At 44.7% G+C, this 25,164-nt stretch overlaps 1 protein-coding gene across 1 annotated transcript in view; it reads right to left on the bottom strand.

The window, feature by feature from the left end:
• Positions 1-25,164, bottom strand: part of LOC126277899 (tubulointerstitial nephritis antigen-like) — a 483,079-nt gene that overhangs the window by 124,231 nt on the left and 333,684 nt on the right. Inside the window, exon 3 of the mRNA XM_049977454.1 lies at positions 19,643-19,701. Within this exon, the coding sequence (XP_049833411.1) occupies positions 19,643-19,656 (14 nt within the window). The 5' untranslated portion in view covers positions 19,657-19,701. The remainder of the gene's footprint in view (positions 1-19,642; positions 19,702-25,164) is intronic.

Genomic DNA, 25,164 nt, shown 5'->3' with positions numbered 1-25,164 from the left:
CACAAACGCGCGTTCCGTGCAGAGTTCTGCGGTTAGAGCTCTCTGTGTGCTCAGAAGTGAGATTTTCACCAACTCCTAACCACTTCCAACGATTTACATAATATTCTCGAACTAGAAGTTATCCTTGCGAGGTGCCGAGTACTTACGAATGCAGCTGCCGGTAATAGGGGCGCGTAATTGCAAATTGTTAATGTGCCATTCTCAGGAGTGTGTGGGTGGACAAAGAGATTCACATTTTTATTGTAAATTTTGTCGGTTGTGGGGAATATTAAATTAAAATGCCAATATTACGATCGAATTATCGACTTCATTGTAGCTAGCATTTACCCTGTCCCAGTAAGTTTTACATGTACTCTAGCCACTGCACAGCTTGCCCAGACGGGATGGAAAGAAGGTTTGCAGTCTTCTATGTCACCGACGGACTGATAAGCTTACAACGGTTGTGAGCGTAAGATATCTTTGAAACAGGGCATAGTGAATTGATGTTCGTCAAGGATGCCTTTAAGACCACGAAGATGCCATAATCAACACCTCACTGATTTTGAACGACATCGTGTAATAGGGCTACGAGATGCTGGATGTTCCTTCTGTGATATTCCAGCAAGTCTTGGCTGTAAGCGATTGCTAGCAGCGGTGGTCACGAGAATGTATGGTTGCAAGAAGACCGGGCTCCAGACGGCCATGTGATAGAATCGAGAAGGAAGACGGTCGTGTTTGGCATATTGCTATAACGCATAGTACTGCGTCTGCAGCAGCAATTCGAGCAGCAGCTGGGTCCACAGTGACACAACGAACTGTTAAAAATAATTTGGGGTTTTTCCCAAGAAGGAGGCAGCTCAACTTTTTGGCTTGAGTTGAACATTGTTGAAAGAAAGAGGCAGCTCCACCCACTAGTTTCATAGAAATCCAACAGTTGGAGCTGCCTGTACTGAAAACAGAGGTAGCTTCAGGAGCTGCCACGTTCTTCCACCAAACAATAGCAGGAAGGAGGTTGTGTTACGTATTGTTCAGCAGACCGGTGTAAACATCGAGCGTTTCATGTCACTGAAGTGGACGAGAGATGTATTTTCAACTTGGTTGACACGTTGAAGAAATTTTTTGTAAAGAACCCTTACATATCATTATCGAACAAGAAAAGAGGTAAATATTTCATCACTAAGTACAAAATATTCCTCTATGAACAGCCATACATCGGTAAAGGGGTTATTCAATGCAGTGCGATCGTAGGGATGAGTCTTCGATAATGCGCAAATTTGCAACCAAGGACCTGCGAGTCTCATAAGAATGGACCACCTTCGTCAAGCTTATGAGGTCTCCTCCCACTTAAAGGCCAAAAGTTTAAAGATGCCAAAAAGCTGGCCAGAAAGGGAAAAACGAAATGTGGTTTTACGACCACTTGACGTCAGGAGCTTCATACAATCCTGAGATGACTGAAGGGGAGCTAGAAACTGAAGAATATCTGTAGAATTAATGTATTGTGCCAATAATGTTGTACTTTCTTTATTAATAAATGTTTTTTTTAAACTGATATATCGTTACTTAAGTAGAAAATGGTCCTACAAAGAGTTTTTCATTCACTTTGGAGCAAAACGGAGGCAGCTATAAAATTCAAAACTCTATTGCATGTACCTGAGTGTGTATTCTCGTCAGTAGAAATAGATACCCCATAGCCTAAAACAAGGCTGACAAATTTTTCGTTTTGGTGAAAACTGAATTTTTAAAACATTTTTTTTATTTGCCACAAATTGGAAAAAGTGGAGCTGCCTCCTTCTTGCGCCAACCTTCATATTTGTTACTACAAGGGCAGCTCCAAGTCAGACACCATGTAGCGTGCATTCCACTGAGCGGAAACCACCCCCATTTGTGATGTCAGTGGTTTCAAGCGAGATCTCATTGGAGGTCAGAGTGGAGGTCTGCTGTATTTTCTGATGAAAGCTGGTTGGCATCTCAGTGAGCAACGAACTCTTACAAATTGGTTACTTCGGGGAGAGCTCCGAGCCAGAAACCATGTAGCGTGCATTCCACAGACTCCCAAACTGCCCGCAATTACGATGTCATCGGTGTCAAGGGAGACTTCGTTGGAGGTTCAGGTGGAGGTCCGCTGTGTTTTTGATGAAAACTGGTTCTGCCTCGGTGCCAGTAGTGTGAGTGTGTTGGTTAGAAGGAAGCTGGTTGAGGATCTACGACCGACCCGCCTGCGGACTAGGCACTCTCGACTTTCACCTGGCGTTATGGTCTGGGGGACGATTTCGTATGACAGCAGGACCACTCTCGTGGTTAAAGCACCCTGACCTCACTTGATACGTCAGACTCGTGATTCGATCTGTTGTGCTGCCATTCATGAACAGCATTCCAGGGGATGTTCTCCAACAGGATAACGCTCACCCACAAACCGCTGTTCTAACCCAACATGCTCTACAGAGTGTCGACATGTCGCCTCGGCCAGCTCGATCACCAGGTCTATCTGCAGTCGAGCATACATGGGACACCAGAGGATGACAACTCCATCGTCACCCGCAAACAGTATTAACCATTCCTGTACAGGCCAACCAAGTGCAACAGGCATGGACCTAAATCCCACAAATTGACTTCCTGCACATCTACGACACAATCCATGCACATTTGCTTGTTTGCATTCAAAATGGTTCAAATGGCTCTGAGCACTATGGGAATTAACATCTGAGGTCATCAGTCCCCTAGAATTTAGAACTACTTAAACCTAACTAACCTAAGGACATCACACACATCCATGCCCGAGGCAGGATTCGAACCTGCGACCTTAGCAGCAGCGCGGTTCCGGACTGAAGCGCCTAGAACCGCCCGGCCATTCTGGCCGGCTGCATTCAAAATTCTGGCGGCTACGCCGGCTATTGATGTAACAGCATTTCACATTTGCAATAGCTTTTCTCGCTCTCACACTTTGATCTTGAAACGTTAATCACATAAATATATTAGCGTGACAAATGTATTCCCGAGCTTTCGTTACTGTACATTGATTAGCTCTTTATGTTGAGTTTTTTTTCCCGTCAATGTATTACGTCTGATTTAGAGCGAGGCTATAGTAGCGTATGACGTCACAAGGTGGGATGAGGGAAACACAGCTGACGCAGCACACGATGCAGCTCTAGAGAGAAACTGCATCAACAAAAACAGTTTTCGTACCGACTGGCAGCTGCAATGAAAGCTAGATTGGATTATCTTCTTGTCTGCGAGCCAAACAGCTTATTTTCATTTACTTATAATAACTAAATTAATATTCAGATTTAGTCCAAAACAGCACGAGGACTCTCTCAGCAATGTACTACCATGACGTAATAAGAACACGCTATAGTGAGCTTTATATAAATGATTGAATTTTCTGGGAGACGCAAATATCTTCATCGGCAAAGAGCGAAGTGGTTCCTGAAGGCATGTCTGGAAGTTCGCAGTAGATAGTCAACGGTTGGAGACACAACATCGTTGTTACAGGTAGTCTGCAAAAGCCAGTTAAGATGTTGGCCGTTGATGCATCGTGTATACGATTCGAGTTAACCCACTTAGCGTCAGTTAAGGCCTGAATATGGTGTACTGAAGCACATAAACCTGTAAACGTATAACAATAACATCGTAAGGTCGGACGTAGGTGTTCCATCTTATTACGTAAGTGAATGGCCTAAGTCCCTCAAACCTCCAGCCAGACGGGTGGACATACAAAGTATTTGAGATTACGCCCAGCCTCCGCCCATTCCCCACTCCCTTCCCCCCATTTCATTTTCCAGATGCGAAAGATACGCGGGAAGGAGTCTGCAGGTAAACCATCGTCTGTGGCTTCTTTCTTTTATCATCAGATATGTGTAACAGAAGAAACTATGTTGGTTAAATCTTAGTCTATACATCCTCGTTATAGATGGTTACGAGGACTCCGCATGTTCAATATGAAATAAAAATTAAAACACCTGCAACTGTCGCTTCTGCATTTGGTTTATTAACACAACTAGTTTTGGTGTTCCATTACGCCATTACGCCCTAGACCAGCGTAAAGTGGGAAGAATCCAATCTCCAGTGGATTCGTAACAGCAGCCAATATTAAGTAATACACTCCTGGAAATGGAAAAAAGAACACATTGACACCGGTGTGTCAGACCCACCATACTTGCTCCGGACACTGCGAGAGGGCTGTACAAGCAATGATCACACGTACGGCACAGCGGACACACCAGGAACCGCGGTGTTGGCCGTCGAATGGCGCTAGCTGCGCAGCATTTGTGCACCGCCGCCGTCAGTGTCAGCCAGTTTGCCGTGGCATACGGAGCTCCATCGCAGTCTTTAACACTGGTAGCATGCCGCGACAGCGTGGACGTGAACCGTATGTGCAGTTGACGGACTTTGAGCGAGGGCGTATAGTGGGCATGCGGGAGGCCGGGTGGACGTACCGCCGAATTGCTCAACACGTGGGGCGTGAGGTCTCCACAGTACATCGATGTTGTCGCCAGTGGTCGGCGGAAGGTGCACGTGCCCGTCGATCTGGGACCGGACCGCAGCGACGCACTGATGCACGCCAAGACCGTAGGATCCTAAGCGGTGCCGTAGGGGACCGCACCGCCACTTGCCAGCAAATTAGGGACACTGTTGCTCCTGGGGTATCGGCGAGGACCATTCGCAACCGTCTCCATGAAGCTGGGCTACGGTCCCGCACACCGTTAGGCCGTCTTCCGCTCACGCCCCAACATCGTGCAGCCCGCCTCCAGTGGTGTCGTGACAGGCGTGAATGGAGGGACGAATGGAGACGTGTCGTCTTCAGCGATGAGAGTCGCTTCTGCCTTGGTGCCAATGATGGTCGTATGCGTGTTTGGCGCCGTGCAGGTGAGCGCCACAATCAGGACTGCATACGACCGAGGCACACAGGGCCAACACCCGGCATCATGGTGTGGGGAGCGATCTCCTACACTGGCCGTACACCTCTGGTGATCGTCGAGGGGACACCGAATAGTGCACGGTACATCCAAACCGTCATAGAACCCATCGTTCTACCATTCCTAGACCGGCAAGGGAACTTGCTGTTCCAACAGGACAATGCACGTCCGCATGTTTCCCGTGCCACCCAACGTGCTCCAGAAGGTGTAAGTCAACTACCCTGGCCAGCAAGATCTCCGGATCTGTCCCCCATTGAGCATGTTTGGGACTGGATGAAGCGTCGTCTCACGCGGTCTGCACGTCCAGAACGAACGCTGGTCCAACTGAGGCGCCAGGTGGAAATGGCATGGAAAGCCGTTCCGCAGGACTACATCCAGCATCTCTACGATCGTCTCAATGGGAGAATAGCAGCCTGCATTGCTGCGAAAGGTGGATATACACTGTACTAGTGCCGACATTGTGCATGCTCTGTTGCCTGTGTCTATGTGCCTGTGGTTCTGTCAGTGTGATCATGTGATGTATCTGACCCCAGGAATGTGTCAATAAAGTTTCCCCTTCCTGGGACAATGAATTCACGGTGTTCTTATTTCAATTTCCAGGAGTGTATAAATTTCTGGTTTACGCGACACTATCCCTTCGCTTGGAACGACGCACAGAAAAACGATACATGTCAGTGGGTGGAGTATCTCCCCAAGTCTCGATTCGTAATACTTTGACAAAGACGCACCACCAGGTGCAGGAGTGTCATTACATTTAGACCAATCATCGTCTCCATAGGGTCCCACCAAATTAACTCGCGCCTGCGTATAGGCAACCACATAAACAGATGACCAATGCGTGCTGCTTTCCTTGCGCCGTCCCCGACTTCACGGGATTACACAATCGAGCTCTTATGCCGATATTGACTTCTGCCCCGTACCGAACGCTACCCATAAGGAGCATCTGTAATGCGAGTTAAAAACTTGGAGAGATACTCAGTCAACTCCTAACACGTCCGGATAGCCGGCGCGCTAAAATGCTGATTAAGAAATACGGGAATGCGAGCCTAGCCGGGATCGAATGCGCCTTGCAAATTAACGGCGAGAGCTGATGAGGTGGCCAACCTATATTTTGTTTATAGGCGGTTCTCCACGTTCACCTGGATAAATACCGGGCTGTTACCCACGACCTGTACATAAACATTTAGTTCTCACACTTAAACAAGAGATTTGTTCTAGAGGCAGACAGATGGGAGTACACAGATTTCGTCCCGGGACGATGGAAAAGCCGGGTGGGGGGGGGGGGGGGGGGGGGAGGGATGGTGGCGTGAGGTAGGGCATCCGGCAATCGCCTGCCACTAACATTGCCTCAACCTCGTAGACAAAACGGGAAAAGACAAAAACAAAGACAAGAAGAAGAAGAAGATATGCTCTGTCCAAGTATAATCTTTTTAGGCTTCCGTACTTCAATAGGTAAAAGCGGAACCATTATGGGGGCACTTTGTTGTCTGTTTCTCTGTCTGTCTGTCCGACTGCTGAAGCAATTATTCTCAGGACGGGTAAACGTATCGAGCCGTAATTTATGTCACATGCAAGGGTCTACGATCCCTTGCGGTATAAAAAATTGAAACTTGTAAGTCAATGCAGTCAAAAGATACGGCTATTTATGTCACATATTTTTTTGCCGCGCGGTTAGAGGCGTCATGTCACCGATTGCGCTACCCCTTCCGTTCGAATCCTCCCACTGGTATGGGTATGTCTGTGTTCTTCTTAGCATAAGTTAGTTGAAGTTAGTTTAAAAAGTGTGCAAGTCTAGAGACCCAAGACCTCAGCAGTTTGTTCCCTCAGGAATTCACACACGTTTGAACATTTTGGTACTCACAAGCTCACACACCAAGCTCTATAGGGTTCTTTTCGTTGGCCTACGATCATGAAACTTGGAAAGTAGCAAGGTTTCACAGTATAAGTAAAGTAAAAAATCAGAAGGGTGTTAATTTGTAATTATAACACATGAAATAAACTGTTTTTGTCATTTAATATCCGACTTCAAACTTTAAATTAAAACATTCTCAAAAGTCTTGGAATTACCGTAACAGATATATTGCCACTACCAATGTGGATGAAAGGTATAAATCGACGAGATTCTCGATTCACAGGATGGACGAACTGTCTGTACACATAATTAAGTTCGTACGAAACTTTCACAGCGCAAGGACTCCATCGCACCCGGCCAGTTTTTCTGCATGTCTTTTATGTTTCGCACAGGCGTCTTCTCAAACTCCGGATATCCTTCTGAATAATCAAATAGAGCCAGGTTAAGCACAAGCAGTATCAAGCGGTCTAGTGAAAGTTTGCTGTTAATACTGTGCATATAATAATTCATTTGTTCAGAATCACTAATGCTATCACCCCTCAAAGCATGTACCTATCCTTCTAATCTACATCTACAAATATATTCCGCTAGCCACAAAGCAGTGTGTGACGGAGGGCACAATTCACGCCAAAGTCATATTTCCCCCCTTCTGTTCCATTCGCGGATCGCGTGAGGAGAAAACGACTGTCTGAACGCCTCAGTAGGAGCTCTAATTTCCCTTACCTTTGAATGGTGATCGTTGCCCGATTTGAAATTTGGTGGTAATAATATATGCTCTACATCTTCGGCGAAGATCGGATTTCAGTTTCTGTTTCTGTTTAGCGCGTCGTCTGTCTGCAAGTGTGTCCCACTTCAAACTTTCTATGAGATTTGTAACGCTCTCGCGATGGCTAAATGTACCAGTCAGGAATCTTGCCTCTCTTCTTTGGATCTTTTCAATCTCTTGAATCAGACCCAACTGGTAAGGGTCCCATACAGACGAATAATACTCTAAGACTGGACGAACTAACGTATTGTAAGCTATTTCCTTTGTCGAAGGGCTGAATCGCTGTAGGATTCTACCAATAAACCGCAATCTACAGTTCGCCTTGCCCGTAACTTCTGAAATCTGATCAATCCGTTTGAGATCGTTTCGAATAGTCACACCCAGATACTTGACGGATGTTACCGCTTCCAAAGACTAGGCATTTATTTTGTACCCGTAAATTAATGTGGATTTTCGCGTTGTTGTACGCAGTAGGCTACACTTACTAATATTGAGAGATAGCTGCCAGTCATTACACCACACATTTATTTTCTGCAAATCCTCATTGATTTGTTCACAACTTCCGCGTGGTAATTCTTAACTGTAGACTACAGCACGATCGGCAGACAGTCTAATGCTTCTGTCAGTACCATCAACCATATTGTTTATATAAATCTTAAAAAGCAGTTGACCCATTACTGCCCTGATGCACACCTGTAGTTACGCTTGTTTCTGTTGAAGTCACCCCGTTCAGGACGACATAGTTCCCTGTTCTTTAGAAAACTTTCTATCCAACCGCATATGTCATCGGATAGATCGTAAGCGCGCACTTTTTGGATCAAGCGACAGTGCAAAACTGAGTCGAACGCCTTTCGAAAGTCAAGAAATATGGCATCAACCTATGAGCCGGTATCTAGAGCCTGTTGTATATCATGCACAAAGAGGGCCAGATGTGTATAGTATGACCGCTGTTTCCTAAATCAGTGCTGGTTCCTGCAGATGAGCTCCTGAGAGTCTAGAAAGGTCGTTATGTCTGAACACAAAATATGTTCCATGATTCTACAACAAATCGATGTCAGTGAAATTGGCCGGTAATTACGTGCATCCGGTTTTCTACCCTTTTTACATATTGCTGCGACCGGGGCCTTCTTCCAGTCCCGTGGAACTTCCCGCTGATCCAATGATCTCTAATAGATGAAGGATAAGAATGGTGCTATATTTGTAGCATAGTCAACATAAAATCTTACGGGGATAGCGTCAGGGCCAGATGCCTTCCTGAGGTCTAAGGATCTTAACTGTTTTACAATGCCAGATACACTAAACACTATGTCAGCCGTCCTTGCGTTTCTTCGATAATTGAAAGGGGGAACGATGCTGCAGTCCTCTACCGTAAACGAATTTTTGAAAGCTAGGTTTAGAATTTCGGCCTTCTATTTATCATCATCAGTTACATCACCCGACCTGCAACGAAAAAAAAAAAATTCAAATGGCTCTGAGTACTATGGGACTTAACTTCTGAGGTCATCAGTCCCATAGAACTTAGAACTACTTAAACCTAATAAACCTAAGGACATCACACACATCCATGCCCGACGCAGGATTCGGTCATGCGACCTTAGTGGTCGTGCGGTTCCGGTCTGTAGCGCCTAGAACCGCTTGGCCACTCTAGCCGGCCCGTACTGTCAGCAAGAGAAGGTATTGAATTATTTGTAGCATTCATAGATTTTACGTACGACCTAAATTTTTTGTTGTTAGTTTTAGAATCTGCAAATAAAATATTGCTTTTCTTCTGACTCACCCTGTATATTCTTGCTACTGTGACTTTAGATGCTAGATTGCTTAATGTTAGGACGTCTTGATAGAACAAATGAAACAATCCAATTGGACATTCACGTACTACACATACAAATCGGCAAAAGTGCATGTATCAACTTTACTTAAAAAGGGGTATAGCTTTGAAACTGCTAGACAGCCCTCAAACAATCGGTCTATGCAAGGGCAATTCTGCGTGGTTCATCATTATCTCGTACTAATGGAATAATGCCACACTGTACGCCTATTCTGAAACCATCCACTCACTAGAGTGCACTCCGTTTTTCTTTCCGTCCAAATTCCCTTCCTTCCTCGCCTCGAGTCAATAAAGCTAAACGTGCTAACGAGGAATTCCTTTCCACGAGAAGGAGAAATTTTGAAACGCTCACAAAGAGCTCTTTTCGGCCGTTAACGTACGGGGTAAACACTGTTGCAACCATTTATTCATAAGGCGCTCAAACAGTCGGCGACAGGCGGGGAAACTGTTTATGAAGTGGGGTCGTAACGCCGGCGGTTTATTTCTTCCGCGTGCTTCGTAAATGCCGCAGTGCTGGTGAGGAGGCATCGCCTGCGCCTGGTGGTTGTTTTTGCCAAAATGGAGCACGTGGCGGCTGCCAGCGCGGTGCCCCCTGGTTATATTCTCGCCCCGAGGAGGCTGTTATCTCTTACACACTCTCCAGAGCAGCTCGTTTCAGCCGCCTCGAAATAGCGCCGGCAATCTCCTCTCCGTCTCTACACTAGTTCAACACGCCTGCCACTACTCCATCTGATTTTTTACTCCAGACGATTGCACCCGGCCGGGAAACGAGGGCCTCTCCTTGCTTCTCTGCGTGTTTTATTCTCACTTCTTGTCTGTTGGCGCTTTGCAGAGGAACAGTACGAAGTGATTGAATCATACACATATGAGGGTCGTTCTAAAAGTGTACAACATTTGTTTCTTCTCACATTTTTATCGACGACAGCCACCCTTCCCACCCACACATGAATAGCGCTATGTGTCTATGGCCGTCGAATTGTCTGGCATCCCAGTTTTACTAGCGAACCCCACAATGATTCGCAATTCCTAAATCTGTCCATCACTTCCTCCCTCACAGTCTCCATTCTCTCTCTTTTGCCCCTCAACCCCCACCCCCTCTACCGCCAAATCTTCTTCACCCCCTCTCTCTGTCCATCTGCCCCTTCCCCTGTCTATGCCGATTTCCTCTCCCCCTTGTCTGTCCATCTACTCCTCCCCCTCTCAATGATCTTCAGCCTTGTTTATTGCTACGGCAGATTCAGATTACCCAGTAGTTTTCTAATCATAAACTGATAAGCCTTAAATACACTACTGGCCATTAAAATTGCAACACCATGAAGATGACGTGCTACAGACGTGAAATGTAGCCGACAGGAAGAAGATGCTGGGATATGCGAATGATTAGCTTTTCAGGGCATTCACACAATGTTGGCACAGGTGGCGACACCTACAGCGAGTTGACATGAGGAAAGTTTCCAACCGGTTTCTCATACACAAACAGCAGTAGACCGGCGTTGCCTGGTAAAACGTTGTTGTGATGCCTCGTGTAAGGAGGAGAAATGCGAAACATCACGTTTCCGACTTTGATAAAGGTCTGATTGTAGCCTATCGCGATTGCGGTTTATCGTATCGAGACATTTCTGCTCGCGTTGGTCGAGATCCAATGACTGTTAGCAGAATGTGGAATCGGTAGGTTCAGGACGGTAATACGGAACGCCGTGCTGGATCTCAACGGCCTCGTATCACTAGCAGTCGAGATGACAGACATCTTATCCGCCTGGCTGTAACGGATCGTGCAGCCACGTCTCTTTCTCTGAGTCAACAGATGGGGACATTTGCAAGACAACAACCATCTGCATCTTATCCGCATGGCTGTAACGGATCGTGCAGCCACGTCTCGATCTCTGAGTCAACAGATGGGGACGTTTGCAAGACAACAACCATCTGCACGAACAGTTCGACGTTTGCAGCAGCATGGACTATCAGCTCGGAGACCATGGCTGTTGTTATCCTTGACTCTGCATCACAGATAGCAGCGCCTGCGATGGTGTACTCAACGACGAACCTGGGTGGGCGAATGGCAAAACGTCATTTTTTTGGATGAATCTAGGTTCTGTTTACAGCATCATGATGGTCGCATCCGTGTTTGATGACATCGCGGTGAACGCACATTGGAAGCGTGTATTCGTCATTGCCATACTGGCGTATCACTCGGCGTGATCTCATGGGGTGCCTTTGGTTACGCGTCTCGGTCAACTCTTGATCGCATTGACGGCACTTTGAACAGTGGACGTTACATTCCGGATGTGGTACGACCCGTGGCTCTACCCTTCATTCGATCCCTGCGAAACCCTACATTTGAGCAGGACAATGCACGACTGCATGTTGCAGGTCCTGTACGAGCTTTTTTGAATACAGAAAATGTTCGACTGCTGCCGTTGTCTGTGCATTCTCCAGATCTCTCACAAATTGAAAACGTCTGGTCAATGGTGTTCGAGCAACTGGCTCGTCACAATACGCCAGTCACTATTCTTGATGAACTGTGATATCGTGTTGAAGCTGCATGGGCAGCTGTACATGTACACACCATCCAAGCTCTGTCTAACTCAATTCCCAGGCGTATCAAGGCCTTTATTACGGGCAGAGGTGGTTGTTCTGGGTACTGATTTCTCAGGATCTATGCACCAGAATTGCGTGAAAATTAGTCACATGTCAGTTCTAGTATCTATTTGTCCAATGAATACCCGTTTATCATCTGCATTTCTTCTTTGTGTAGCAATTTTAATGGCCAGTAGTATATAATTTTGCGGTTTTCTGTGAAAGACAACTGCAAGAAAGAAAACTAAACAGCACATTGTTGTATGGACAGGGTGGTCATAAACAGTCTGAAAAGTTTGTAAAGATGTTGCAGGGTAGGCTAGACTGAGAAATAGCTGTTAAGAAAAAGTTCGATACGTTCGCCACTTCCGAGTTAATTAGCACTGGAGCTAGCCAGTCGGGCCGTTGCGAATGGAAGCCTGCCAGACACAATGAGTGTCAGCTGTTCTCAACAGCGTAGATGATAGTGCACGAGACTGCTCAGCTTCGACTCGGGTTCGATCCTTGCTACCCTTCCCCGTCCAGTTTTTGTTTCGCTCTCTTGTTCGGTTTAAGGAAACGAAACGAAGACTACGTTTAGGGACAGCGTCTATGGCGGGCTGCTTCAGTGTGCTCGCAAAGGCCTGATTCGCTAACTTCAACGCTAATGAACTCGGAAACGGCGTAACGTATCGAAACGGCGTGACAATTATTTCTCAGCCCAACTTGCCCTCCAGCATCCTTACAAGTTTTTCTGTCTGTTTCTGTACAATGGGAAAGAATATATGAAGCGGATTCTTTTCCTAGTGATTTAAGTGCCCTAATATCAAAGTTAAAACTGATTCCGGGAGAGAAAACAAAACCGCACATACTCAGAGCAAAGCAAAGTGCAGCATTCCCTTCCTCGCTTTTAACAGAAAACTTGTACATCGTTCTTTAAAACAATATACGAAGTGCAACAATAAAGTAATGAGACTGATGTGGAAAAAAATGTTGCTTACCGTATTAGTCAAGTTTAGTGCTGTCTCCTTGAAAGTTGTTCCCTTCTGATTGCACACACTTTTTCAGGTGCTTCTGCCACTGATGGTAACATTTCTGGAACTCATCTTCTGTAATATCCTCCAAGACCCTTGTCACAGCTTTCTGAACATCTTGTGTTGTTTGAAAATGGTGTCCCTTGACCGCCATTTTGACTTTTGGAAATTGAAAAAAGTCGCATGGAGCGATATCTGGTGAATAAGGTTTCTGCGGTAGTATTGAAATTTGTTTTGAGGTTAAAAATTGCTGTACTGCAGAGCAGTATGGGATGGCGCATTATCGTGATGCAGATTCCAATTCTCAGCAATGTTGGCACGGACACGAAGAACTCTTTTTACGAAGTTTTTCTAACATTTCTTTGTAGTAATATTGGTTAACTGTTTGTCCAGGAGCCACCCACTCTTTATGAACAATTCCCTTGGAATTAAAGAAGCACACAAGCATGTATTTCACTTTTGACTTTGACATGCGAGCTTTTTTTGGTCTGGGTAACTCCTTTGAGCCCCATTGCGAACTTCGGCGTTTTGTCTCTGGATCGCACTGAAAAAACCAACTTTCATCACCAGTGATAGCATGGCTCAACAATTCTGGGTTGATTTCCGTTTGCTGTAACAGATCTGCTGCCACATTTTTCCGTGTTTCTCGCTGTTGTGATGTGAGATTTTTGGGGACCATTTTTGCACAAATCTTTCTCATACCAAGGTCTTCAGTTATTATTAGACGAACCGTTTCTCTATTGATGTTCAGTTCTTCTGCAACCATTATCACGGATAATCTTCGATCAGATCGTACGAGTTCAAGCAGCCTGGCCATGTTAGCATCCGTCCGTGAGGTTGATGGTCGTTCGCTGCGGTTTTCATCTTCAACATTCGTTCTGCCTTCACTAAGCATTTTATGCCAACGAAAAACTTGAGCTCTTGACATAACCTCCTCTCTAAAAGCCTTCTGAAGCTTACCGTAAGTTGTCGTCGCGTTTTCACCCAGATTAACGCAAAAAGAAATGGCATAACGTTGCGCAGTATTAAGCGGATCAGTTTCCGTGACGAGAGACACAAACACGTGTTAACTCATTACAGCACAACTCATGACTGAGCAGTTGCATCGATGTGCCGCTTCGACTAGAAGCAGCTTATAGACCAAGGTCAAAGATATTGTGCCTATGCAAACCTGCAGGGTTGCCACACCTCTCAAAGAAAATCAGTCTCATTACTTTATTATCGCACCTTGTATACTCTATGTCCATATGAATGACTGAGTGTCCTAAAAAATTTAAAATAAATTTGTCAAGAACTTTGAGGTTTTTGTAAACAACCTTTACTAATAGGCTACATATATGTGTGAAAACGCTTAAAGCTTTTTAGTTAAAACAAACGTTAGTAACATTCCGTATCATTATCCTTTCTTCATGTCTACACATTTATTTCTCAATGTACTCACGCTGGTGACGATCGCATTTCTCCTTGCGAGAGACCAGTTTGTTGATAGCGTCACTAAAGTATTTCACGCTGGTGACGGAGCCACATCCTCACTTCTGCTTGCACCGCTTCATTACTATGAAAATGAAGTCCTCGAATGTGTTCTTTAAGTTTTAGAAAGAGGGAAATCAAATGGGACCACAGCGGGACTGCATGGAGGATGACCGATAACAGCGAGTAGCGCTTCGATAACTCGGTCTGTAGAGCGTTTGCCCACGAAAGGTAGTCGTCCCTATTTCGTGTGTGGGTCCGGCACACGGTTTTAGTCTCCCAGGAAGTTTCAAATCACCTCACACTCCGCAACAGTTTATATGACTATAGGGCTTCAGTCATTGACTTTGGAGTAGCGAGAAGTTTTGTCATGTACGTGAACCAAAGTAGCGAGGCTGGCAGCCCTTACCTAGAATGATTTTAAAGTGCATTAGTGCACAGGATCTGTATCCGCCAATAAACCATTTGTCTTACCTACAACAATCCTTATATGCTCGTTCCGTTTCACATCGTTTTGCAACGTTACGCTCAGATATTAGAACGACATAACTGTGTCATGCAGGACACTGCTAATGCTGTATCCGAAAATTATGAGTTTGTTTTTCCTACGCCTCCGCATTATCTTATATTTTTCTACATAGAGCTATTTGTCATTCATCAAATCAACTAGGAATTTTGACTAAGTCATCTTGTAATTACTCTCCTACAGTCAATCAAGTTGGATACCTTCCCATACACCACAGCATCATTAGCAAACAATAGCGGCTTGCTGTCCACCTTTTCTGCCAAATCATTTACGTATACACTTCCCTGGGGCACTCCTGACGATAACCTTGACTTTGATGAGCACTTGCTGTAGAGGCCAACATACTGAGTTCTTTAACTTAAGAAGTATTCGAGCTAGTAACATATCTGTGAACCTATTCCATATGGTCATACCTTCCTTAAAAGCCTGCAATGGAGCTCCGTGTCAAACATTTCCGGGAAATCTAGAAATATGAAATCTGCCTGTTCCCCTTAATCCATATTTCGCAGTATATCATGTGAGAAAAGGGTTCAAATGGTTAAAACGGCTCTGAGCATTATAGGACTTAACATCTGAGGTCATCAGTCCCCTAGATCTTAGAACTACTTAAACCTAACTAAGGTTAGGACATCACACACATGAATGCCCGAGGCAGGATTCGAACCTGCGACCGTAGCGGTCGCGCGGTTCCAGACTGAAGCGCCTAGAACCGCTTGGTCACTGCGGCCGGCTGAGAAAAGGCAAGCTGAGTTTTCCACGAGGAATGTCTTCTAAAATCAAACTGATTCTGGACATAAGATTGTCGGTATCAAGAATATTTATTGTTTTCGAACTGAGAATGTGTTCAAGGTTTCTGAAGCAAAGCGATGTTAGGGATACTGGTATGTTATTTTGCTCGTCCGTTTTTTTGCGCTTCTTACGCACAGGAGTCGCCTGCGCTCTTTTTCCAGTCGCTTGGGACTCCTCGCTGGGCTAGAGATTCGCGATCAATGAAAAATAGGTTCAAATGGCTCTGAGCACTATGGGACTCAACAGCTGTGGTCATCAGTCCCCTAGAACTTAGAACTACTTAAACCTAAGTAACCTAAGGATATCACACACATCCATGCCCGATGCAGGATTCGAACCTGCGACCATAGCAGTCACGCGGTTTCAGGACTGGGCGCCTTGAACCGCTAGACCACCGCGGCCGGCTGAAAACTAGGTAAGGGGCCAATAGTGTAGAGTGCTCTTTGATAAAAAATCCGGAGCTGGTGACTTTTTTTTTTGCACCACGAATGCTTATTACTACTTCCTCGCCGGCCGGTGTGGCCGAGCGGTTCTAGGCGCTTCAGTCTGGAACCGCGCGACCGCTACGGTCGCAGGTTCGAATTCTGCCTTTGGCATGGATGTGTGTGATGTCCTTAGGTAAGTTAGGTTTAAGTAGTTCTAGGTTCTAGGGGACTGATGACCTCAGATGTTAAGACCCACAGTGCTCCGAGCCATTTGAACCACCACTGCTTCATCTATATGGGAGTCTGTTCGTATGTTTCTACGATTCTACTGCATGAACGATTTCCTGTACGTGAAATTTAAAACTTCGGATTTCGCTTTACACCCAACCTCTTAAAGATTTTATATAGGACCAGGATTTTCTCGGTTTCTGTGCCAGATCTTTTGCTAAGGTACGACGGTTGTTACCTACTGAAGATAACAGCTCGCTTCTGGTTCGAATACTGCAGTAATGGAACAGCTGCAGAAAGCTTTTATTGTGCTTCGCCAGAGAGCGCCACAGCCGTGTCATGGAAAGAGTTTCCGCAGAACGGTGTGTAGTCGAGAGGTGCGTCCCTTCCCCTGTTTGTTTACGGCCCTGTTTCCCAGAGAGAGGAGTCGCAGGTTAAACAGTGTCGAGACCCTGCTAGGTGCGCGTGCTTGGGGACCGCGATAAGGTCTACAAGCAGTTGGGCGGGGAGCTGTGTCCGCAGATATGCGCGCCAGATATGCATACAACGGGGCTCCTCTGACGGCTGGCAGCAGAGGGTGGGTGGGGCTGCTAGGAACGAGAGGAACTCGTCCACCGGCTTTGGCAGCGAAACCGGCAGGAACGAGACTACTGCACGAGAGGCCTGCGTAATTAGGGACAGGTTGTCCCCGACCTTGCGCGCTGCAGCACATGCCGAGATAATTCTGCGTGCTGCCAGAGCGTCGAGAAATGGAGCCCTGTACTCGTGGACGTGGCTCGGCTCGATAGCCATCTCACGCAGAATGTAAGAAGGTTGGAGCTTAGCGGCCCATTGATATAGAGGTCATTAGAGATGTAGCATCAGCTGGGATTACACAGGGATGGAGGAAAGAAAAGGTCGTCCTTTAAAATAAAAAGAAATATTGAACCTGATGTTCACATCCAGTAATTTAACAGCGTATAAACTGTGGAAGAGAATTGTGTCTTGCGGTGTAGTAGGGTATTATTTGCAGATGTAAAATGATAGTGAATGTTCACACTGCTCTTCTTGCAGTCGAAAAAGTAAATGACTGACGATAAAGTTAACCACTGTTGCTTCTATTATAGATCGACTCGTGAGCCCCCACTTGCATCAGCACGAGTAAAAGTTAAATAAAGCAAGGAAAGCACTCTTCACAGTGCATCCTAATGCACGGTTACAGTTCAAAATATCGGCTACGTCACTGCCCAGGGACTAACCAACGCTTGACGCAGTAATGCTGTAAGTAGGCTGTTTAGGTTTTTATGTTGGTAACGCCACGTAGCGCTCTATATGAAAATCACTGACTGTGCTGTTGGAGGTGATCCGCCAGCATTGGTGGATGTGCAGAGAGAAATGGCGGAGTTTTGAGAACGTATGATCTGGACGTGTGTCCATCAGAGACAGTAAATTTGTAAGACTGGATGTTGGATGTCGTGAACTGATATATATATATATATATATATATATATATATATATATATATATATATATATATAATGACTTTTGAACACTATTAAGGTAAATACATTATTTGTTCTCTATCAAAATCTTTCATTTGCTAACTATGTCTATCAGTAGTTAGTGCCTTCAGTAGTTTGAATCTTTTATTTAGCTGGCAGTAGTGGCGCTCGCTGTATTGCAATAGTTTGAGTAACGAAGATTTTTGTCAGACAAGTGATTTGTGTAAGGTATAGGTTATTGTTAGTCAGGGCCATTCTTTTGTAGGGATTATTGAAAGTCAGATTGCGTTGCGCTAAAAATATTGTGTGTCAGTTTAGTGTTGATCAGAATAGGTAGGGATCACGCGGTTCCAGACTGAAGCCCTTAGAACAGCTCGGCCATGCCGGCAGGCATCAGCACAGTAATTCATTAATTTCTCTAAGGGGACGTTTCAATCCAAAATGGAAAATGTTCAAATGTGTGTGAAATCTTATGGGACTTGAACTGCTAAGGTCATCAGTCCCTTAGCTTACACACTACTTTACCTAAATTATCTTAAGGACAAACACACACACCCATGCCCGAGGAAAGACTCGAACCTCCGCCGGGACCAGCCGCATCCAAAATGGACTCAGTGATAAGTTTAATGAATATGTAGGCAGGAATTTACGGTCACGTCTCACAACGACTTAATCTTTTACAAACTGAGTTTATTGCAGATATACAAATGAAACGTCAACTAAAGAAACACTGTTTTTTGCCTTTTGTCACCAATTTTACTATTATGTTATGGTTGGTTCAAATGGCTCTGAGCACTATGCGACTTAACTTCTCAGGTCATCAGTCGCCTAGAACTTAGAACAAATTAAACCTAACTAACCTAAGGACATCACACACATCCATGCCCGAGGCAGGATTCGAACCTGCGGCCGGAGCGGTCGCTCGGCTCCAGACTGTAGCGCCTACAATCTCACGGCCACTTCGGCCGGCTACTGTTATGTTACTGCACGACCTATGTTTCGGGTTATAAACGCATTTTCAACTATGTTATTTATTCCCAAAGATGGTAATGCACAGATAAGCATTATAATAAGGCAAAGATATTCCCATCAACTTCTTAAGGTATCGATCTATAGCTTAATGTAAAATTATTTGAATGACCATTAAAAAAAATTACATATGGAATTACAAAATTCAGCAATTACATTGACATGATGAAACCAAAGTTATGCATCGTCCAAGAACTTTTTGTCTACTGATGGACTGAGGTCCAAAGTTTTGCTTCTATCCTTGAGTTGTGATCCCATCTAAAAGAGGTGAATAATTGAACTGGGTTTGCTCGTTTAATGATAGGTGTGTGATTGTACACATCTGTCTTTTAATTTCTAAAATTTCTAATTGGTTGAGTTTTGCCCCCTTTTCCTCTGTCTCTAAGACTTGTACATCTATTACGCATTTGTTGTTATTGTTGAGGCAATGTTCCTCAGAAGCCGGAGACTGAGGAAGCCTGATTCGGCTGTAAACACTGAGAAACTTGAAAAAAAAAATAACTTCTACCTGAAATGAAGCATAAATTACCAATGCTACAGTCATTCAGCATTTCATTTGGAGAACACTTAGCGACTTCCTACAAATTAAACATAATTTCAAACCTTGTCTACACTTTTTCTCGCTCACCTGCTTAAAAGTCAAATATATAACACACTAACTGATTCGTAAAGTTAAAAGAATGTACTGTAAAGTAATAGAGAAAAAAATTTAAGCTGAAGACAGCATTAATTGATACCGAATTACGCGGTTAAGTTCACTACTCACCTTCGGTCGATCATGGTGGCTGGTAGAAGGTTAGTGGAGCGCTTTGGTAGCTATCACTCCTGCAACAACAAAAAAATCGATAATGATAATAATGGAAACAAGAAACGGGCTAGTGACGTATTGTACCGTCTAAAGTGACGACAACGCAGCAGAAATACAAAGTGCGTCCAAAAAATTTCTTGAGCATACCAACTTATGAAAGGTAACATAAACTAAAAATACACAAATGTGCACGGCGAGTGATGCTGAGAAGCACAACACAGGGTCGTATGTAATAATAAGGCGCAGATTTACGGTCATATTTACAGGCTGTGCCCATTCGAGCGTTCTGACTGACTCTTGTCGCAGTGCAGTTGAGTGACCTACCTATGATCTGTACTCCGTAGTGGAGGCCATGGGCGTCTGCAGAAATCAATCGTATATACGAGGGTTGACTGAGAAGTAATGCTTTCACCTTTGTAACTCTTCAACAGTTGGCAGCATTGGGATGCGGCAGGTACTGGCTTGTTTCGTAACCTCTTCGCTACAGCTCCAGTTGTGTTGATGTGAGTACTGTGCGTTGTTGGGCGAGTAAGTTTAAAGATACTAAGGCGGGTACACCTGCATGACAAACAAGGAGTTGGACGTCTTGTGACAGCAAACACGGAGTTGACAAATTGATTCAGGACGATCGTCGTATCGCTCAGAGAGTAATAGCAAGCACAGACGGCATTTCACAAGAACGTGTGGGTCACATTACTGCTATTGGAAGATCTGTGCAGTATGGGTATCCCGGATGCTGACTCCTGAAATGAAAGCTCACAGAGGTGTGGCCGTGCGGGTCTAGGCGCTTCAGTCTGTGACCGCTACGATCGCAGGTTCGAATCCTGCCTCGGGCATGGATGTGTGTGATGTCCTTAGGTTAGTGAGGTTTAATTAGTTCTAAGTTCTAGGCGACTGATGACCTGAGCCATTTTTTTTGAAAGCGCACAGACTTGAAATTTGCCAAGAACTCCTCTCGCGTTACGAGAATGAAGTGATGCCTTTCTCCTCTCGATTGTGACAGAAGACGAAACGTGGGTACACATCATTATGATCCGGAGGTGAAATATCAGTCTATGGAATATCGGCACAAAGACTCGCCCCAGAGGCGGCCGCTGTGGCCGAGCTGTTCAAAGGCCCTTCAGTCTGGAATCGCGCGACCGCTACTGTCGCAGGTTCGAATCCTGCCGAGGGCACGGATGTGTGTGATGTCCTTAGGATAGTTAGGTTTAAGTAGTTCTTCGTTCCAGGGGACTGATGACCTCAGATGTTGAGTGCCATAGTGCTCAGAGCCATTTGAACCATTTGAACTCGCCCCAGAAAAGATGCAGCCCTCAGCGTGAAAAATCATGGCTACAGTGTTCTGGAACACAGATGGTGTTATCCTTGATTGTGGAACAACAATAAATTCAGAGCGTTACATCACAACGCTCCCAACTCTGAAACGACGCCTAACAAGGGTCCGAAAGAAAAATGGAATTATTTTCCTGCACCATGACACTGCCAAACCACACATTTCACGTGCCACCACATCAGAACTTCAGAGACTAAATCTCACCACCGTACGGCATCCTCCATACAGTCTAGATTTAGCACCGTCTCTAACTTCCATCTGTTCCGATAATGAAAGACAATCTGCGGGGACATCGTTGTGCTTCTGATGAAGACGTTGAGAGAACTGTGAGACTGTGGTTGCGGAAACAGAGTGTCGACTTCTTCCGTGACGGCTTCAGAAAACTTGTTCATCGTTGGCAGAAATGTATCCAATTGGCTGGTGATTATGTGGAAAAGTGAAGGATTATTTCTGGGTTTGATTTATTAAAATATTCCCATCCAACCCAATCAACGAAGGCGGAGGCATTACTTTTCATTCAACCCTCGTATGTTATTAATATTTATAAGCAGTTGCTAAAACCATCTCAATAATTGTTTTATCATCTTCGTGGCACTGCTTTGTTTTCTAAGCAATGCATAACTTACCACAGTCTTTACTGTAAACGACTTGTAAAAGTGCCATCAGACAAGTGCGCGATTTTAGCAGAAAAGAAGCAAGTTACTAAGCCTGTGGAATCTGGAGTGAAAAAAATGGACGTACCGAAAGGTTTAGGGATTCCGCTATGAACACTTTGACGATCCTGAATAAGAAAAATAAGATTGTTGAAAAGTGTCATAAGGAAGATCGTGAGTTTATGCCTCTTGAAGATTGATTATTAAAATGATTTAGTCAATATAGATTACAAAACATATCTGTTTGAGGTTACTTTCTTTGGAAAAAAGCCTAACGCATTCGCTGTTAGTTTGGGCACTGAAGGGCTCGCGTGAGCGATCAGTGGCTCACAAACGTAAAATAAGAGAGACGTAACTTCGTCTTTACGATTTCTGGAGAAAGTACGAACGATGATGACACAGTTTCTTGATCAAAGAAACAACGGTGTAGGAAAATTATTGGCATTCAAAACAGCTTCCAGTCGTCTCGGAATGGATAAACACACTATATGGTTTGAAGGGAATCTTATACCATTCTTACTGCAAAATAGTGGTGAGTTCAGATAACGATGATGATGGTGGATGGAGTTCACGTACCCTTGTCTCCAGTCCGGAATCGCGCTGCTGCTACGGTCGCAGGTTCGAATCCTGCCTCGGGCATAAATGTGTGTGATGTTAGGTTAGTTAGGTTTATGTAGTTCTAAGTCTAGGGGACTGATGACCTCAGATGTTACGTTCCATAGTGCTCAGAGCCATTTGAACCATTTGAACCTTGTCTCCAAATCAGTGTGTGGCGGCCCGGGAAGATGCGACAATTCATCCTCGTGCTCACAAAAAAAGTTTTGGACAATGCGGGCTATGTAACCAGGCCCATTGTCATATTGGAATACAGCATCACCACGGGAGAAGTAACATTGTACCAAGGGACGGACTTGATCAGCCAGAACGGTGACATAATCGTTCGCAATAATGCGATCGGCAGTAATGCGATCTTGCAGAGTAACCGTGGGGGCCCATAGAATATGGCAGCCCAAATCATAACCGAACCCCCGACATATTTCACTCTTGGAATGTAAACTCGGCCAGAAGTTGGAAACAGTGTGAAACAAGACTCATCCGACCAAATGATACTGTTTCGTTGCTCCATGGTCCATGTGTTACGGCTTCGACATCACGTTTTCCTGTTACTCATCACTTGAAGAACCCAGATCGCACTGCAGTTTCCTGCTTATTGTCCCCTTCGTGCTGTTTTGGCACTGACAGTGGTTTTATTTTTCGTCACAACCGTCTCAAAACACACTGTCGTTCGTACTCTGAGTTGGTGGCTTATGTATTTCCACTTTCCCGTGTGGGATATAAATCTTTGAAACAGTGCCTCTTGAAACACCAAACGCTTCGGCCACCTTTGTTAGGCAGTGTACACCACAACAGCACTAACAGTCTCTCACGTACGATTCTACTTACATCCGACATAATGCACTGAACATTACACAGAACACTGTTGTGACCATGTATGACACTTGCAACGTGTAACGAACTTAACACGTGTATCATTCTTAGTCAAATACAACAGCACAACCTTCAGAGCGGGCAAGCATTTGGATTTATGTTCAACTATCCATTTTGCTCTATGTTTCCATATTTTTATTCAACCTCTGTACATATGAGGTACTTAAGAACAGAACAAAATCTGTGATAAATGCCGGCACCAAATCGGCGTCTGTGTGCGAGGCATTGGAGGAACCGGGAAATTTGCAAATACATTGTAAACGTCATCATTAACAACCTGGCTAAGTTAAATGTCTCTTCCCAGTTTTTTTGTGTCAGGCCTATTGGCTGACTACGAGAAGATTAACTCATGTCCTAAATTAATAATTTATGCAAACCATCATCAGTTCGGACGGAATAAGTTAGCCAGCTATCACTATTAGCCTACAAATGTCTTCATCACAACTTGACGGACGCCTAAAACAGTGAGACGTGAATGATTCAGTCAGTTCCGAAAGATTCCACCGCTCAAATAACTATCCCCCTCCAGATGGGATGCCAATTAAAAAAAGGTTAATTTTCAGTGCATGGCTTTTTCAAAGCCACTTTTTCAAAGGGGTTGATGCAAATGGCGGGATATTCGAGGGTTGGAACTTTAATAGTGGCAACTTTTTATTTACAGCTCGTACAAAATAGATACGTGTTTCAAAGTTTTACTGTCCTTCAGAGTCGTCACCAGCATTGTGTACAACCCGTTGGCAGCGATGTAGGATGCTCTTAGCAGTGCCAGTTGTGTTGACAGTTCGAGAGGCGCGGTCTATTGCCCAACAAATTTGTAGCAGTTCTGAAGCGAATGCCGTGAAGCGTTTCTTTCAGTTTATAAATCGAGTTGAACTCACGAGAGTTTAAGTCAGGGGACTGTAGTAGGTGGTATAGCACTTAGCAGCTCCATCAGTCAAACAAATCAGTAACAGCTTGCAGTGTACGTGCTTGAGCATTGTCCTGCAAAATAATGTCCAGGTCACGCAGAAAGTGTCATCACTTCTGTCCCTAAGCTGGTAGCAGGTTGTGTTCAAAAAATGAACAGCATAGAGACAGAAGTGATGACACTTTCTGCAGGACCTGATCATCATTTTGCAGGACAATGCTCAAGCACGTACAGCGCAAGCTGTTACTGATTTGTTTGACTGAAGAGGTTGCAATACCATCTGCTGCCCTCCCCTGACTTAAGCCCTCGTGAGTTCAACTCGATTTCTAAACTGAAGGAAACCCTTCACGGCATTCGTTTCAGAACTGCTACAAATTCGCCGGGCAATAGACCGCGCCTCTCGAACTGTCAACACAATTGGCAATGCTAAGAGCATCCTATATCGCTGGCAACGGGTTGTACACAATGCTGGTGACTGCTCTGAAGGTCAGTAAAACTTCGAAACACGTATCTATTTTATAAGAGCTGTTAATAAATAGCTGCCACTATTAAAGTTCCAACCTTCGTATATCTCAAGATGGCCACATCTAGCATTTCCGAATGGTCAAGGCTTGCAGTGCCTATAGTTGTGGCACAGACAGGATGTTACACTTCAAACTCTTTTTCCTTCGCTTTCAACGTATGCCATGAACCAACACATATATTTCAGATATATCTGTTTGTTTCAAAGATAAATAGAAACTACTGCGATTCTTGCTTAATACTTTCATGGCTTTCAATATACTATGGAAGAATTTTCTTCTCTGTACTTCAGCTCGATCTTACCTTTACGAGTCTGAATTCAACTCTTTTCTTGCAGCTGTTTACTGAGAAGGAATTAATTTTTTTTAAAGAACACGAGGTACAGAGAGCGTAAGAAGCGTTAGATGGTTTATTGCTGTTAACTGCCGTGATTGCACCGAACTGTTCGTATAGGCTGCTCACGTCGCGAGCTTCTTACTATAAGTGCCATTAATTACTGCCTCCTTGCCTCGTTCTCTTGTTGCCTGTCAGCGGAGGTCACCTCCTCTATTTCTAGACGTTTTAATGGAGAACAAGC

This window comes from Schistocerca gregaria, chromosome 6 (genome assembly GCF_023897955.1).
Source record: "Schistocerca gregaria isolate iqSchGreg1 chromosome 6, iqSchGreg1.2, whole genome shotgun sequence".
NCBI classification, from domain to species: domain Eukaryota; kingdom Metazoa; phylum Arthropoda; class Insecta; order Orthoptera; family Acrididae; genus Schistocerca; species Schistocerca gregaria.
The sequence above is the reverse complement of the archived record's forward strand: the minus strand, read 5'-3'. Positions and strand labels throughout refer to the sequence as shown.